At 42.8% G+C, this 14,327-nt stretch overlaps 1 protein-coding gene across 4 annotated transcripts in view; it reads right to left on the bottom strand.

Annotated features, from left to right (window-relative positions):
- SLF1 (SMC5-SMC6 complex localization factor 1) overlaps nt 1-14,327 on the bottom strand; it is a 229,596-nt gene that overhangs the window by 122,258 nt on the left and 93,011 nt on the right. For all 4 annotated transcript variants that reach the window (XM_030193392.1, XM_030193394.1, XM_030193395.1 and 1 more), the window contains one exon: nt 665-823. In XM_030193392.1, the coding sequence (XP_030049252.1) occupies nt 665-823 (159 nt within the window). The remainder of the gene's footprint in view (nt 1-664; nt 824-14,327) is intronic.

Genomic DNA, 14,327 nt, shown 5'->3' with positions numbered 1-14,327 from the left:
TTGACTATATTGGTGTATTGTAGTGCATTATCAAATATTAGGAGAGTTTTTACAATTAGCAGAACAGTATTTACTTGAAAAATGAGCAATATATAAACAGAGTAGCCATGTAAGTAAGAAATACACTGACCGGCCTTTATGTCATCTGGATTCTTTAAGGCTCTTTGTGTAGGTTTATGATAATTTACTTTAAAAAAGTATATTTTCTGGACTTACGGGTTGCTACTGCTCAATTCTTTTATCGTTATATCTTGAATAAATCTGTTTTTATGAAACATGCAAAATGAATGTAACCCTCTTAAACTTTTGTTTTCTATATGCCCTACTTTTCTCCCCAAAATAAACATAATATTTTCCCCTAAATTGATAAAAACATTGAAAAAGTTTCAACAAAATGATGCATGAAACATACTTATCTTTATAATACAGTGACATATTATTATTTCTGTTTGTAGTTGAATTGTAAACTATTCCTCAGAAAATGGATGGTCATTAAAATATGCTATGATGTATAGTGATATACATTGTACATATTAATTCAGGGGGAGGGGGAATGGTTTAAGAAAGAATAAATTTAGCACATAAACGAAAATAATCATAAGTGTCTGAAGATCTTCTGAATTTCTAGACTGGTTTCTCATCAAGAAAAACCTTTTGCTCTTACCTGTAGTAAGTGTTCTATTAGTGTTTGCAGGAAATGCACAGGAGGGACACAATATGGCAACAAAGAACTCAGTTCCTCAACTGCTTCAATAAAGAAGTGTCCTTCTAATAGTCCTTCAATTCTATTGAAACTAACTCTGGGTGTTTCAAAATTTTCAGCCTGAAAAAATAAAACAAATTTTATACAGTAATCAGGATAGGAATTTAAATAAAATAGCAAAGAATTAATATCTATTTTGCAGAAGGAAAAAAAAAGTATTCATCTTCTGACTCTTACAGCCACATGTACACCAAACAAAGTTAATCAAGGAAAGTCAGAGTTCTAACCTGAGTAATGCAATTTATAGAGATACAAAACAAATTCAAGCTTTAATGCTTGATTACAAGTGCTACTTATAACTACACGCTAAGAGGTCCATTTCAGAAAGAGAAGAATAAATACAGTGTTACAGTTTTAAAAAGGAAATGACAAAATTGCTAGCTAAATTCCCCTATTCCAAGCATTAATTAAACTCTGGAATTCGTTGCCAGAGAATGTGGTAAAGGCGGTTAGCTTAGCGGAGTTTAAAAAATGTTTGGACGGCTTCCTAAAGGAAAAGTCCTTAGACCGTTATTAAATGGACTTGAGGAAAATCCACTATTTCTGGGATAAGCAGTATAAAATGTTTTGTACATTTTTGGGATCTTGCCGGGTATTTGTGACCTGGATTGGCCACTGTTGGAAACAGGATGCTGGGCTCGATGGACCTTTGGTCTTTCCAAGTATGGCAATACTTATGTACTTAGGAATAGGTTAAAAAAAAAAGCATACATTAATTATGACATTTGATACACCACCTACCGAAGAAACAAAATCAAAGTGGTTTACACAAATAAATAAAAGTAGTATACATACAAACATGTACAACACACCTATATAAAACATACAAAAATTATTCCAATCATACCTGCACTGCTTGAAACCCATCATGATCCCCAAAACAGCTTTCCTAAAAAATTAAGTTTTAATCTTTTTTTTTTTTAAGGTGTTCCAATCATACCTCAGACTGTAAATTCTGAGGAAGAGAATTCCACCAATGATGCAGCCAAGAAGAAAAATGCCAAATCCAATCTTCCATGGGAAATAGGAGGATTACTAATAGATTTTGAAAGTGATATCGTAATGCCCTCTTGGACAATATGGGAAAGCAACTTAGATAATGACAGAAACCTGAGTAGAAAACTATGGGGCTCATTTTCAAAGCACTTAGACTTACAAAGTTCCATAGGTTACTACTGAACTTTGTAAGACTATATATGGCTGCCTGGGACCTCCAGTGGCAGTTTTGAGAGGCTGTGGGAAATCTTAGCAGCTACTTGAAAGCGGCAGCGGCACCAGCAACGGGCAGAGCAGAGTGAGGTTCTTTCCTGCCCCCCTGAAGAAGCCACTAGACCACTAGGACTTGTTAAGGTAGGGCTCAAAAGGGTGGTGCTACCGGGGGGGTGGGGGGATTGATCGGGGAAAGGACAGAGATTTGGTTTCAGCCAAAATGCCCCTGCATTTTCGGCCAAAATCTGAACCTAGATTTTGGATCGGAGGACAGATGTGGTCCCTCTCCACAAAAGTGGAAGGAAGAAGAGGCTGGGAACTACAGGCTGATAAGTCTAACTTCTGTGGTAAGTAAATTAATGGAACAGAGAATAGTAAAGTTTCTGGAATCCAATGGATTACTGGACCCAAAGCAACATGGTTTCACTAGAGACAGGTTAATTAGACAAATCAGATTAATTTCTCTGAATGGGTGACCAGAGAGTTGATTGAGGGAGACACTAGATGTGGTGTATTTAGATTTTAGCAAAACCTTTGACATGCTTCCATGTAGAATAAACTGAATGCCCTCAGTATGGGCCCTAACTTGATTGACTGGGTTAGGAACTGGTTGATTGGAAGGTGAGAGAGGGTAGTGGTAAATACAGCTCATTCTGAGGAAAAGGATTTTACCAGTGGTGTGTTACATGGTTCGGCTCTTGGGCAGTTATTTTTAACATTTTTGTAAGAGATGTTGCTGAAGGGCTACCTGGTAAGTTTTGCCTCTTTGCAGATGACACCAAAATCTGCAATACGGTAGACGCCCCTGATGGTGTGCATAACATGAGGAAGGCTTAGCGACAAACTAGAAGAATGGTCTGTAATTTTGGCAGCTTAGATTTAATGCAGGGTTATGCATTTGAGCTGCAAAACCCCAAGGGAATGGTACAGTTTAGGAGGTGAAGAATTTTTGTACACAAGCAGGACGAATGTGATCATATGGGATGATCTTATGCCAAACAGGCAGAAAAGGCAACAGAGAAAGCTAGAAGGATGCTTGGGTGCATAGGGAGAGGAATGGACAGTAGGAAAAAAAGAGGTAATGATGCCTCTGTTTAAGACTCTGCTGAGGCCTCATTTAGAATATTTGGTACAATTCTGGAGACCGTACCTTCCAAAAGATAAACAGAATGGAATCGGTCCAGAGGGTGGCTACGAAAACGGTCAGTGGTCTTCAACATAAAGTGTAGGGGAAAGCCTTAAAGATTTTAATATATATACTTTGGAAGAAAGGCAGGAGAGGGGAGATATGACAGACATTTAAATACCTATGTGGCATAAATGCACAGGAAGCAAACCTCTTTCAACTGAATGGAAGCTCTGGAACTAGGATGAAGGTGAAAGAGGATAGAATCAGAAGTAACCTGAAGAATGCTTCTTCATGGAAGTGGTGGAGACTAAAACAGTATCTGAATTCAAGAGAGCTTGGGGAAAAATACAAAGGATCTCTAAGGGAGTAATAGGGAGAGAAGATGGCATAGATGGGCAGACAAGTTAGGCCATATGGTTATCTGCCTACATTTTTCTACATTTCTATGAATCCAAAACTGAAATTCAGACCACCTTTAGTGCAGACTGAAACAGAACAGAATGAGCCTAGGAGGGTGGAATTGGATTCTACACCCCAAACAATTTCTGCAGGACTGTCTGCCCATACCAGCTATCATGTCGGGTCTCCTGCTCAAGGAAGTGTGATGTAAACGTGTGGAATGAAGACCATGTTGCAGCTCAGCAAATATCCTCAATGGAGGATGACTTCAAATGGGCTACTGATGAAGCACTGGCTCTGACATTTCGAGCTGTGACCTGACCCTCTAGAGCAGGGTGTCCAACCTTGGCCCTCACCAAGTTGGGTTTTCAGGATTTCCCCAATGGATATTTACATACAATAGAGGCAGAGCATGCAAATAGACCTCATGAATATTCACTGGGGAAATCCTGAAAACCCAAAAGGTGTGCGACCCTTGAGGACCGAGATTGGATATCCCTGCTCTAGAGTTAGCCAAGCATGGGCATAAGTGAAGGAGATGCAATCTGTTAGCCAATTGGATAAGGTGTATTTAGCAATGGCTGCCCCCATTCTGTTATAGTCAAAAGCAACAAAAAGCTGAGTGGACTGTCTATGGACTTTAGTCCATTCCAGATAGAAGGCCATGGTTTGCTTGCAGTCCAATGTGCTTTCATTAGGATGGGCATGGGGTTTTGGGAAGAATGTTGGTAAAACAACTGACTGGAAGGAACTTAGGATGACTGCAGAGAACCACTCTGATATGATGAAACCTTGTTTAAGGTGGATCAGCTGCTAGGGCCTGAAGCTCACCAACTCTCCAAGCTTAAGGGACCGCCGCCAAAAACAAATCCTTCTAGATCGGATACTTCAGGTAGCAAGTGTCAAATGGCTCAAAAGGAGCTATCATCAGTTGGGTGAGGATGATGATGAGGTCCCATGACACAGTCAGAGTGTGTGTGTGTGTGGGGGGGGGGGGGGGGCTTTGTCAACAGAACCACTCAGGAAGCGTACATTAAAGGTTGTACGTAGATGGGATTACCTTCTTCACTGTAATGATAAGCACTAATTGCAATGTGGTGAACCCTTACAGAAAGGTGCAGAAGGTATTCAAGCATTTTTTGTATATAACAAGAGAGAATCTAGGGCCCTACCCTCACACCAGACAGCAAAACTCTTCCACTTAAAAGTATAACACTTCTTAGTGAAATCATTCCTGGAAGCCAGCAGGATCCTGAAGATACCCTCAGGCAGCTAAAGGGAAACAAATTCTACGTTCTCAACATCTAAGCTGTGAAGACAGGGACTGGAGGTTGGGATGAAGAGACCCCTTATTCTGGGTCTCCAATCTCCACGGTTCTTCGAAGGACAGCTCTAGAAAAGGGAACCAGATCTGCCTTGGCCAATACAGCAAGATGCAGATCATAATTCCCCAGTCCTGCTTTGAGTTTCAGCAGTGTCTTCCCTATTAGATACACATACAGAAGGCACTCCCCACAGTCGAGGAAGAAGTCATCCAATGCTAGCCTGCTATGTGATCTGAGTCTGGAGCAGTACTGAGTGAACTTGCTGCTAAGACGAGTGGCATAAAGATCCGAGTGGGTGCCCCACTCAGAAGATCTTGCGGGCAATGCCCATACTAAGGAGACCACTCGTGCAGCTAAATCACTCTGCTCAGTCTGTCTTTTCCTGCCAGGTATGTGGCACGGTGCACCATGCAATGACTTGTGGCCCACTACTGCATCCAAACTGCTCCTGACACAAGGGCTAGGATCCCATGCCCCCTGCTTGTTGACATAGTACATGGCAACCTGATCGTCTATTTGAAAGTGTGGTTTAATAGCCCTTCTCTGAAAGCCTTTAGAGCATTCCAAATTGCCTGGAGTTCTAAGAGACTGATGTAGAGCTTGGTCTCTTGAGCAGACCAGTGACCCTGGGTGTGAAGCCCATCTATATGAACTCATCCAAGGCTGGATGCATCCGTAATCAGTACCTTCTGGTCGATCCAAGATGGCGACGGTATGAGAAGTGTTACCAGACGCGTCTCACTCTTCTTTGCAAACGCCAGCAAGTTGCTCCTTACCTGAACCCCGGAATGGGGAAAAGGAGAGGCAAAGTCAGAGAGATTCCCTCTCTCCCTGACGGGACAAGTAAACTTCGGCAGGCTAAGATGGAAGATTTTGCAGTCGCACTGGGTCCCGGGCAGATTTCTTCTCCCGTAGCTGAGGCTGGGGCTTCTGCGTCGGCCGACAGTGTAGATGGGGCCTCTCTCAGCCCCATCAAACGTGCAGCTCCTCCACAACCAGGAAGTCAGCGTCTCCAGAGGAGCCCTGCAGGTCTAACCCCTAGTGGAGAGCAGAGTCTGCAGGGAGGGAGCCCTTTGGAGACAAGGGGAGATCAGAGGGACGACAGTTTGGGAGCTCCAGAAGCGACATCAGCTCCTGTAATGTTTTCAGAGACAGTGAGTATTCTGGAAAATGCTGCCAAAGCACCTCTTCCTGAATTAACATTGGAGAAAATGGAAAAACCAGCTGTAGTGACGCTAGAGTCACTATGGGACTTAACCTTTACTGCACATTCTTCCCTACAATCTGTGGTAACAAAAAATGCTACAATTATTAAGACTTTATCAGAAACTGCATTAATTCAATTGCAAAAGACTGAAAAACAAGCTATAGAAGTAAAATCTCTTACTGAAAGAACTCAAAAAATAGAACTTGTGGGTCAAACATTGATTAAAGATAAAAACTTTACTTCCCGAAGGCTGGAATATCTGGAAAATCAGTCTAAGAGACTTAATTTGAGACTAATAAATTTTCCTAGTTCACCTCTTATTACCCCTGTACAAATGGTAAAAAAATATCTTGTGGAAATATTGGGTATGCCAGAAAATTCACTACCACCAATAACTAGAGCGTTTTATTTGCCAACTGATTCTAGAATGGAATCAGAAAAATTTCCTCAAGGTGGTGCAGTGATGAATCTGACTACCTTTTTGGAGTCATCATTAGATGTTATAACAAAAAGAGCAACATTATTAGTCTCACTTGCCTTGGAGATGGATCGGGATGCAGTACTGAGACTTTCTTTAAGACATTTGGATTCAGTTTTTTTGGGGTCAAAAATCAGAATATACCCAGATTTATCAAGAGAGACTCAGAAGAGGCGTAAAGCCTTTTTGGCTTTACGCACAAGAACTGTGGCAATAGGAGCTACCTTCCTATTGAAATTTCCTTGTGTATGCAGAATAGTGTTTCAATCTAAACAGTTTCAATTTTTTGACCCCAAACAGCTAGAGGAATTTCTAATCAGTAGGGAAGAGGTTAATGTAGTGGTTTAATCCCATATGTACACTGTTTAACAGCCTTGGAGTGAATTACTCGGGACGTGACGCTTCATTATTATATTTTACAATGTATGTTTATTTCCTTTAGATTATATTATTAATCTTACATCTTGGATTGATTTCTTATTCTTGTGGTCGATAATTATTTGAAACTTAAAAAAATATTTGCTTGTCTATATAATTTATTTCTAAATTGTGTATTACCATTCATAAATGTGAAATTATGTTTGCTAAAAAGCTTAATAAAGATAAAGTTAAAAAAAAAAAAAAAAATCAGTACCTTCTGGGGTAGGAGAATTTGTAATAGAAATCTGAGCATTAAAATAGATCAAATCATCCATCAGAGAAGCAGTTGAGCCAACTCTGGTCTGGTATAACTGACATGACATCAGCAAGGTTCCCTGTGGCCTGACACCACTGGAAAGCAAGGGTCTACTGAGCACCTCTCAAATGGAAATGAGCCATGTGTGTTACATGTACTGCGGAGGCCATGTGGCCCAACAATCTCAACATCTGGTGAACTGTGATCTTCTGGCTACGCTGAACCTGAATGGTGATGCCAATGAGAGCATCCTCCCACACCTGAGGCAGATAGGCTCAAGCTTGAATTGTGTCTAGCAGGGCTCCAATGTATTCCAATTGCTGTACTGGGAGCAGGTGGGACATGGGATAGTTGATGACAAACCTTGGTAGGTCCAACACCAAAATATTTCTCCAAATTGATTTTTGAACACCCTCCCTTGATGTGCTCTTCAAGGTTATTTTATTTGATAATCTGCTTAAGGACAGCCATTAAAGCGGAGTACATAAAAGAAATAAGATAAAATGGCAACATAAATTAAAAACAAATCAAGAAAGAGAAAGAAAGAAGTTAAACATAACATTAAAAAAGAGCAAAACAAGAACCTGATGAGTCATCAGAGCCCCAGACCACAGTAATTACGCCATATTCTCTGTCAGCTAAACTGGAAAAGTGAAAAGTAAACCCAAACTCCTACATGAAGGCCTCCTGGAAAAAAATGCATTTTAAGCAACCTCTTAAAGTTCGACAAGGTAGGTTCCAACCTTAATAAGGCCATCAACTGGTTCCAAAGCGTAGATCCCAACCATATTAACACTGAATTCCGCTGTGAGACCAGGGAGACCTGGCCAAGTGTCAGGCCAAGAAGGGAGGAAAACCAGATTGATGAATTTTAAATAAAAATACTAAGATCTTAAAAGTAATGTGGAACCTGTCCGGCAACCAGTGTTCCTCCTTCATGCCTGAATAAGAGCTTTACTACCATGTTCTGTATCAACTGCAGACTTTTGATTTCCCTTTGATTAAAACCTATAAACAAAGAAGTACAATAGTCTAAATATAAAGGAACAAATGCATGTATCATAATCCATAGTGCCACTTTGGTAAATAAATGCTGCACAGAGCAGATATGTCTCAACTGGTAGAAGTATTTACTTACCACTGCCGAGACATGGGGACAAAATGATAAACTAGAATCTAAGATAACCCCCAATACCTTAAATCTCAGTAATGACTGGAATCTGAGCTCCACAAATCATCAATGATGGGCAAACAGCAGCTCGCCCAGCACTTGAAAAAACAGGGCTTTCGTCTTTTATACCCTGAGCTGTAGTTTATTTGCATGAAGTCACTGATGAATTTGTATAAAAAAAAGTTAGTACCTAGATATCATTCATCTGCATATATATGACCAGCCAATTGTTCAGAGAAGGAAACACATGAACCCCCAGTCTGCACAGCGATATTACGATCACGGCTAGGCATTTTGAGAAAACTCTGGGAGCAGGAGCGAGGCCAAAAGGTAGGACACAATACTGATAGTGGTGTTTCCACACGCAAAATCTGAGATATATCTGAGGGACTTTGCTTTGACCAGTTACTTGTTCAGGGCTGATAAGTCTAGGATTGGATGAACATTGAGCCCTGAAAAACCTTTTCTCCCAAAGGATTCTAGAGTGCGAGCATTCCTGCCTGGGGGAGCCAAGGAATGGGTCCTAGCTCTTTTGAGAGCGGATTTGACCACCATGGAATGGTGCGGAATCTGTGGCTTCTCAAATCTGGGAGCCTTATGGATTCTATACATGGAGTTCACTTTCTTAGGAACAACCTGCTCAGAGAGTGGCTCTCCAAATTCTTCATCTGTACATCGTTAAGGATGTTGTGTATGGGCACAGTCACAGCTTCCTTAATAGAGGAAATTAGTCAAGGACATCCAACATCTCGGCCCTGGGCTTGTCCTCGACCTCTGACTTAAATTGAATGGACTCTGCCATCTCTCTCAAACAACCTACAAAGAACAGTTCATCTGGGGGCAATTCCTCCTTTCCTGGGGTGGGGAGGATTCTGAAGGTAGGCTAAGAGATCTCTCTTATAAGAAGTCCTCTGGCTCAACCTCAAATCCCCAGGAGCGATCCGACTCAGATTCGGCAAAATATTCTTCATGGGAAGCCTGAGTCTGTGCCTGCTTCCCGTCTATTGATAGATGGCCAGGCTCTGGACAGCAGCGCTAAGATGCAGGTCCATTCTTGGAATTCGGGTGGCTTCATCCCCCAACGGGATGAAAAGAAGCATCACATTGGTCGTTGTCAGCTCCGATGTCTGGTGAGGCACTGGCGCTGATAACATCTGGAAGGCAGGGCATGGGTCTCCAAGATGGGAATGGCACAATAGTCGTTGCCAGTGCCTGATGCCTTGGTGTCGCGCTCATCCAGGATACATGGCAGCTCCTCTTGTATCATGACTTGGAGAAACTCTTTGAGGGCAGGTATCAGTAAAGGCAGGGCTGGCACCAATGTGGAGACAGTCTGCAAAGATGTCACAGCTGAATTGGGGGGGGGGGGGGGGGGTGCCCGGAGTCTGGCCCGGAGTCTGGCACATCAGCCCTGCTTCTATGAAGGGGGAGCAGTCTTCTCAGCATCGCTTTTCAGGTACCAGTGCACCAGAGCTCCTGGCACTGTGTTTCAAACAGGACCTATGCTGTTGCTTCTTCAACTTTGCTCGGTACCCAGAGACTTCATTCAAATCAATTTGGTTACATAGCATCAGGTGACTCATAGGGCAGTTTGTATAGATCTGTTTGGTAAAAGAAAAATAAACCTCAGAACTTTAGTTTACCTTGTGAGCTGTGAGCTACGCTGGGCATTTTCAGACTTGGTTTGATTGGTAACTGAGGTTACCTGTGTCCTAGTCCCACCTACCCTAGATAAACTCCCTTTATATAGAGCAATCAAGGGACAAGTATCTTCATTACACTTAGTTGGTCAAACCTAATTCTTGTTACTCCCTGTCATACTTCACACCTTTTCTCACTTGTGAATCACATCATTATGACCCTCATTCAGTGCAATACATGTTCTGCTTTAATCCTAAGGCAAACTATCTGGAACCTTAGAGCTTGTCTTATCTGTCTCCAAATGTCAGCCTTGAAAGATGAGATCAACAAACTCAAGAAGGAATTAGTTACAATTAAAGAAGCATTACTCATTTCCCAGGTAATTTAACACCACCACTGCCTCGGAGAATGAAACATCAGAGGAATAGATGGGCCACAGTAGGCTCTGGTAGACTAAGATCTGTGACACAGAAACACTCGCCCTCCCAAGTTTGCCCCTGTCAAATTTTTTGCAGCATTGCATCATTATTTATTTATTTTTTTTCAGTTTATTTATTATATTTTCAAAAACAGCAACTGTCTGGGTACGCAGACCCAAACTACTAATGGTACAAAAAGCCTTAACAATCTAACATGTTGCTCCTATTAACACATATCACAACAGTCCCAAACCCCAATCCCAAAAACCCTCCTCCCCCCTCTAACCCTCCTCTGTCAGTCGGCAGGTTGAGAAAACATCTTTATTTTTCTCATAAGGTTCCCACACTTTTTGAAACTTCTGAATGTGCCCTGTCCTTAATGCTGTTAATTTAGACATCTGGTAGATATGGTCCACCTTAAGACCCACTCTGTGCATAGATGGAACTTCCACCTGCTTCCATGCTCGCGCCAAGACCAATCTAGCTGCTGCAAATATAATTATAGCAAGTTTATGTTCTGGTGCATGGCATCCTGGAGGACGAACGTGAAGCAAGCAGTGCTCCGCTCTGATCGGATATACCCCTGTACCCAGGCTATTGACCTTTTCAAGCACTTGTTGCCAATATGTTTGTACTTTTGGGCATCCCCACCAGACATGCATAAAGGTTCCCACTTCACCACATTCTCTCCAACAGTCTGCAGGGACCCCTGGGTAGATCTTATGTAACCTCTCTGGAGTATAGTACCACCAATATAGCATTTTATATCCATTCTCAATCAGTGGTTGGGCAATAGACGGCTTTAACATAAAATCTAAAGCTACTCCCCCACCATTCCGCCGAGGGCGTGTTCTGCAATGCCTCTTCCCACCTATGGGTATATGGTTCTATAGGGGTGGTCAAGAGCAATAATGCCCGGTATATCCGTGTTATGCTCCCCTTCCCCCCACCCCCTCTCATTGCCCGTTCCAGGCTGGTTTCTGCAAGATCCAATTCATCGGAGGCCTTCTTAAGTATATAGCTTCTCAGGCAATGGTAATAAACCATATCTCTCTCACTTAGGTCGTAGTCAACTTGTATCCCCTCAAATCCCCTTACTCTCCCGTCCTCCCACATTTGCCCTAGTGTGCATAGACCCTTAGTCGACCAAATTTGGTATGCCTTTTCAGTCTCCCCCCACTTGAAACCCGAGGCAGCACAGATAGCTGTCTGCAAAAAGTACAGTCTGTCAGGGAATACCTTTTTCCTTATTGAGAGCCATGTGTACAGCAGGTGATTCATTACTATCGGGAGTCTACATGCTGCGGCTAGTATACCCTCTTTCTGTCCCCACAGTGTATTACCTAGGTACCGAGTGCCCATCCATGCCCTCTCCCAGTGGAGCCATTTTTTGGTATTTTGAGGTTCCCACTCAGCCAGCACTCGTAACTGAGCCACCTGATAGTAAAGATAAAAATTGGGAACTCCCATGCCCCCCACCTTTGGCTGTTGAAATATTGCCGCACGTCTCACCCTGGGAGGCCTTTTCTTCCAAATGTATGCGAACATTCTTTTATTAAGTTGCCTGAAAAAGGAGCGTGGTATCGGCACTGGCAAGGCTACAAACATGTATAGTAATTTTGGCAGTAGTATCATTTTGACTGCGTTAATCCTTCCTGTCCAGGAGACATTGAGACCCTCCCATCTATCTAGTTCTGTAAATAACTCTCGAGCTTTTGATGGGAAATTAGCAGAAAAAAGATTCTCTGCCTTAGCCGTGATTTGGAAACCTAACTATCTTATTGACTTTGCTGCCCATAAAAATGGGTAGGCTTTTTTTTATCATTTTTGCCTCATGCGGGGTCATCGAAATATTAAGTATTTCCGATTTTGTAACATTAATTTTAAAACCTGACATACGGCCATATTGCTGCAGGACTGTCATGACATAATGGAGGGATTGGGATAGACTGGCCAGCGTCATTAAGATATCGTCAGCAAAGAGCATGGTCTTATGTTCCTTCCTACCTCTGATCACACCTCGTATATCCCCATGATCCCTTATTATTTTAGCTAGAGGTTCTATAGATAGGGCGAAAAGCAAAGGAGATAGTGCGCAGCCCTGCCGCATGCCTCTATGCAGCACAACCGGCCTGGACCTCGAGCCATTAATTCTCAACACTGCCAGGGGTCCCATATAAAGTAAAGTCACCCAATGGAGAAACCTGTCCCCCAAGCCCACTTGCCTCAGCAGTGTAAACAGAAAGGCCCAGTTCACCCGGTCAAACGCCTTCTCGGCGTCTATGGATAGCAATATTACCGGGGTGGTCTCATCTCTAACCTGTTGGATCACATGTAAGAGGCATCGTATGTTATCACAGCCTTGTCGGCCTTCAATGAAGCCCACCTGATCCTCATGGATCAGGTGTGGCATCAGCCCCCGCAACCTGCGAGCTAAGATTTTTATAAATATCTTATAATCAGTGTTAAGCAACGAGATTGGCCTATACGAGCCACACTGCTGGGGGGTCCTTTCCTGGTTTTAATATGAGGACCACCTCCGCCATTCTCCACGAATAATAATAGAGTGGAGGAGTGGCCTAGTGGTTAGGGTGGTGGACTTTGGTCCTGGGGAACTGAGGAACTGAGTTCGATTCCCGGCACAGGCAGCTCCTTGTGACTCTGGGCAAGTCACTTAACCCTCCATTGCCCCATGTAAGCCGCATTGAGCCTGCCATGAGTGGGATAGCGCGGGGTACAAATGTAACAAAAAAAAAAAAAAAGATAATTCCTGAATACTTCCAAAGGAGGAGATCGCCTTCAACAGGATCAGGGCCAGTAGCTTACTGAACATTTTATAAAACCTAATGGGAAAGCCATCGGGGCCCGGGGCCTTGTTATTTGGAAGGTCTGCTATGGCCTCCTCTACTTCTGCTAGCGTAATGTCCCCGGAAATTTTCTCTGTCTCCGCCTCTGATATCTGTCGTGGCGCTATTCCCTCTAGGTATGCCTCCTTCTCCTCCGGAGTTGCGGTGTGTTCACCCTGATATAGTTGATTGTAAAAGTCCCAAAAGGACTCTTGTATTTTATCTGTTTCCGTTAGAAGGGCTTCCCCATTATCCTTTATAGCTGTTATATAGTTACGCTGCACTTTCTTTCTAAGCTTAAATGCCAGCATCCTGCTGGCTTTGTCGCCAAATTCAAAATGTTCTTCTTGCGCAGCCTGTAACTGCAGCACAATATCTGCCATCTGCATCTCATTTAGTTGCCTCCTAATTTGGCGAATCTCCTTTAATTTTTGATCATCCACAGTATTTGCTTTATGACCTCTTTCTAGCTGGGCCAATCCATCTCGGAGCGCCTTCTCCTCTAATTTCTGAGTCTTATATATGTGGGATTGCAGTGCAATGAGATTTCCTCTCAGGACCGCTTTAAGTCCTTCCCACAAGCTTGTAGGATGGACCTCATCCTTATCATTATTAGCAATATACTCTACAATATATTTTTCTATCTCCTGGACAGTTTGGGGTTTTAACAACATAGCTTCATTCATTCGCCAGTTTCTACGCCCTTTGCGCCCACCCCTTATTAGCAATGTCATTCATACTAAGCTGTGGTCAGTCCAAGTACATGGTTCAATCTGTATGTCCTGTGTGCTATCCCAGACCCCTCTATCTCCCATCCAGTAGTCTATTCGGGAATATGAGTTATACTTTGGTGAGTAGTGGGTGTAGTCCCTCTCAGATCCATGTTTCTCTCTCCATAAATCTAATAGTTCCCAGCGCCCCATCCAGCCCCACATCCTATTGCAATCCCGCTGTGCATAACCCACCTGACCTCCCGAGTTGTCTACCTGGGAGTCTAATGTGAGATTAAAGTCTCCCGCTATCAATAGGGAGCCTTGTACTTTATCTTGTATCACTTTTTCAAG

This window comes from Microcaecilia unicolor, chromosome 2 (assembly GCF_901765095.1).
Source record: "Microcaecilia unicolor chromosome 2, aMicUni1.1, whole genome shotgun sequence".
Taxonomy (NCBI): domain Eukaryota; kingdom Metazoa; phylum Chordata; class Amphibia; order Gymnophiona; family Siphonopidae; genus Microcaecilia; species Microcaecilia unicolor.
This window is presented reverse-complemented; position numbering and strand designations above follow the sequence as displayed.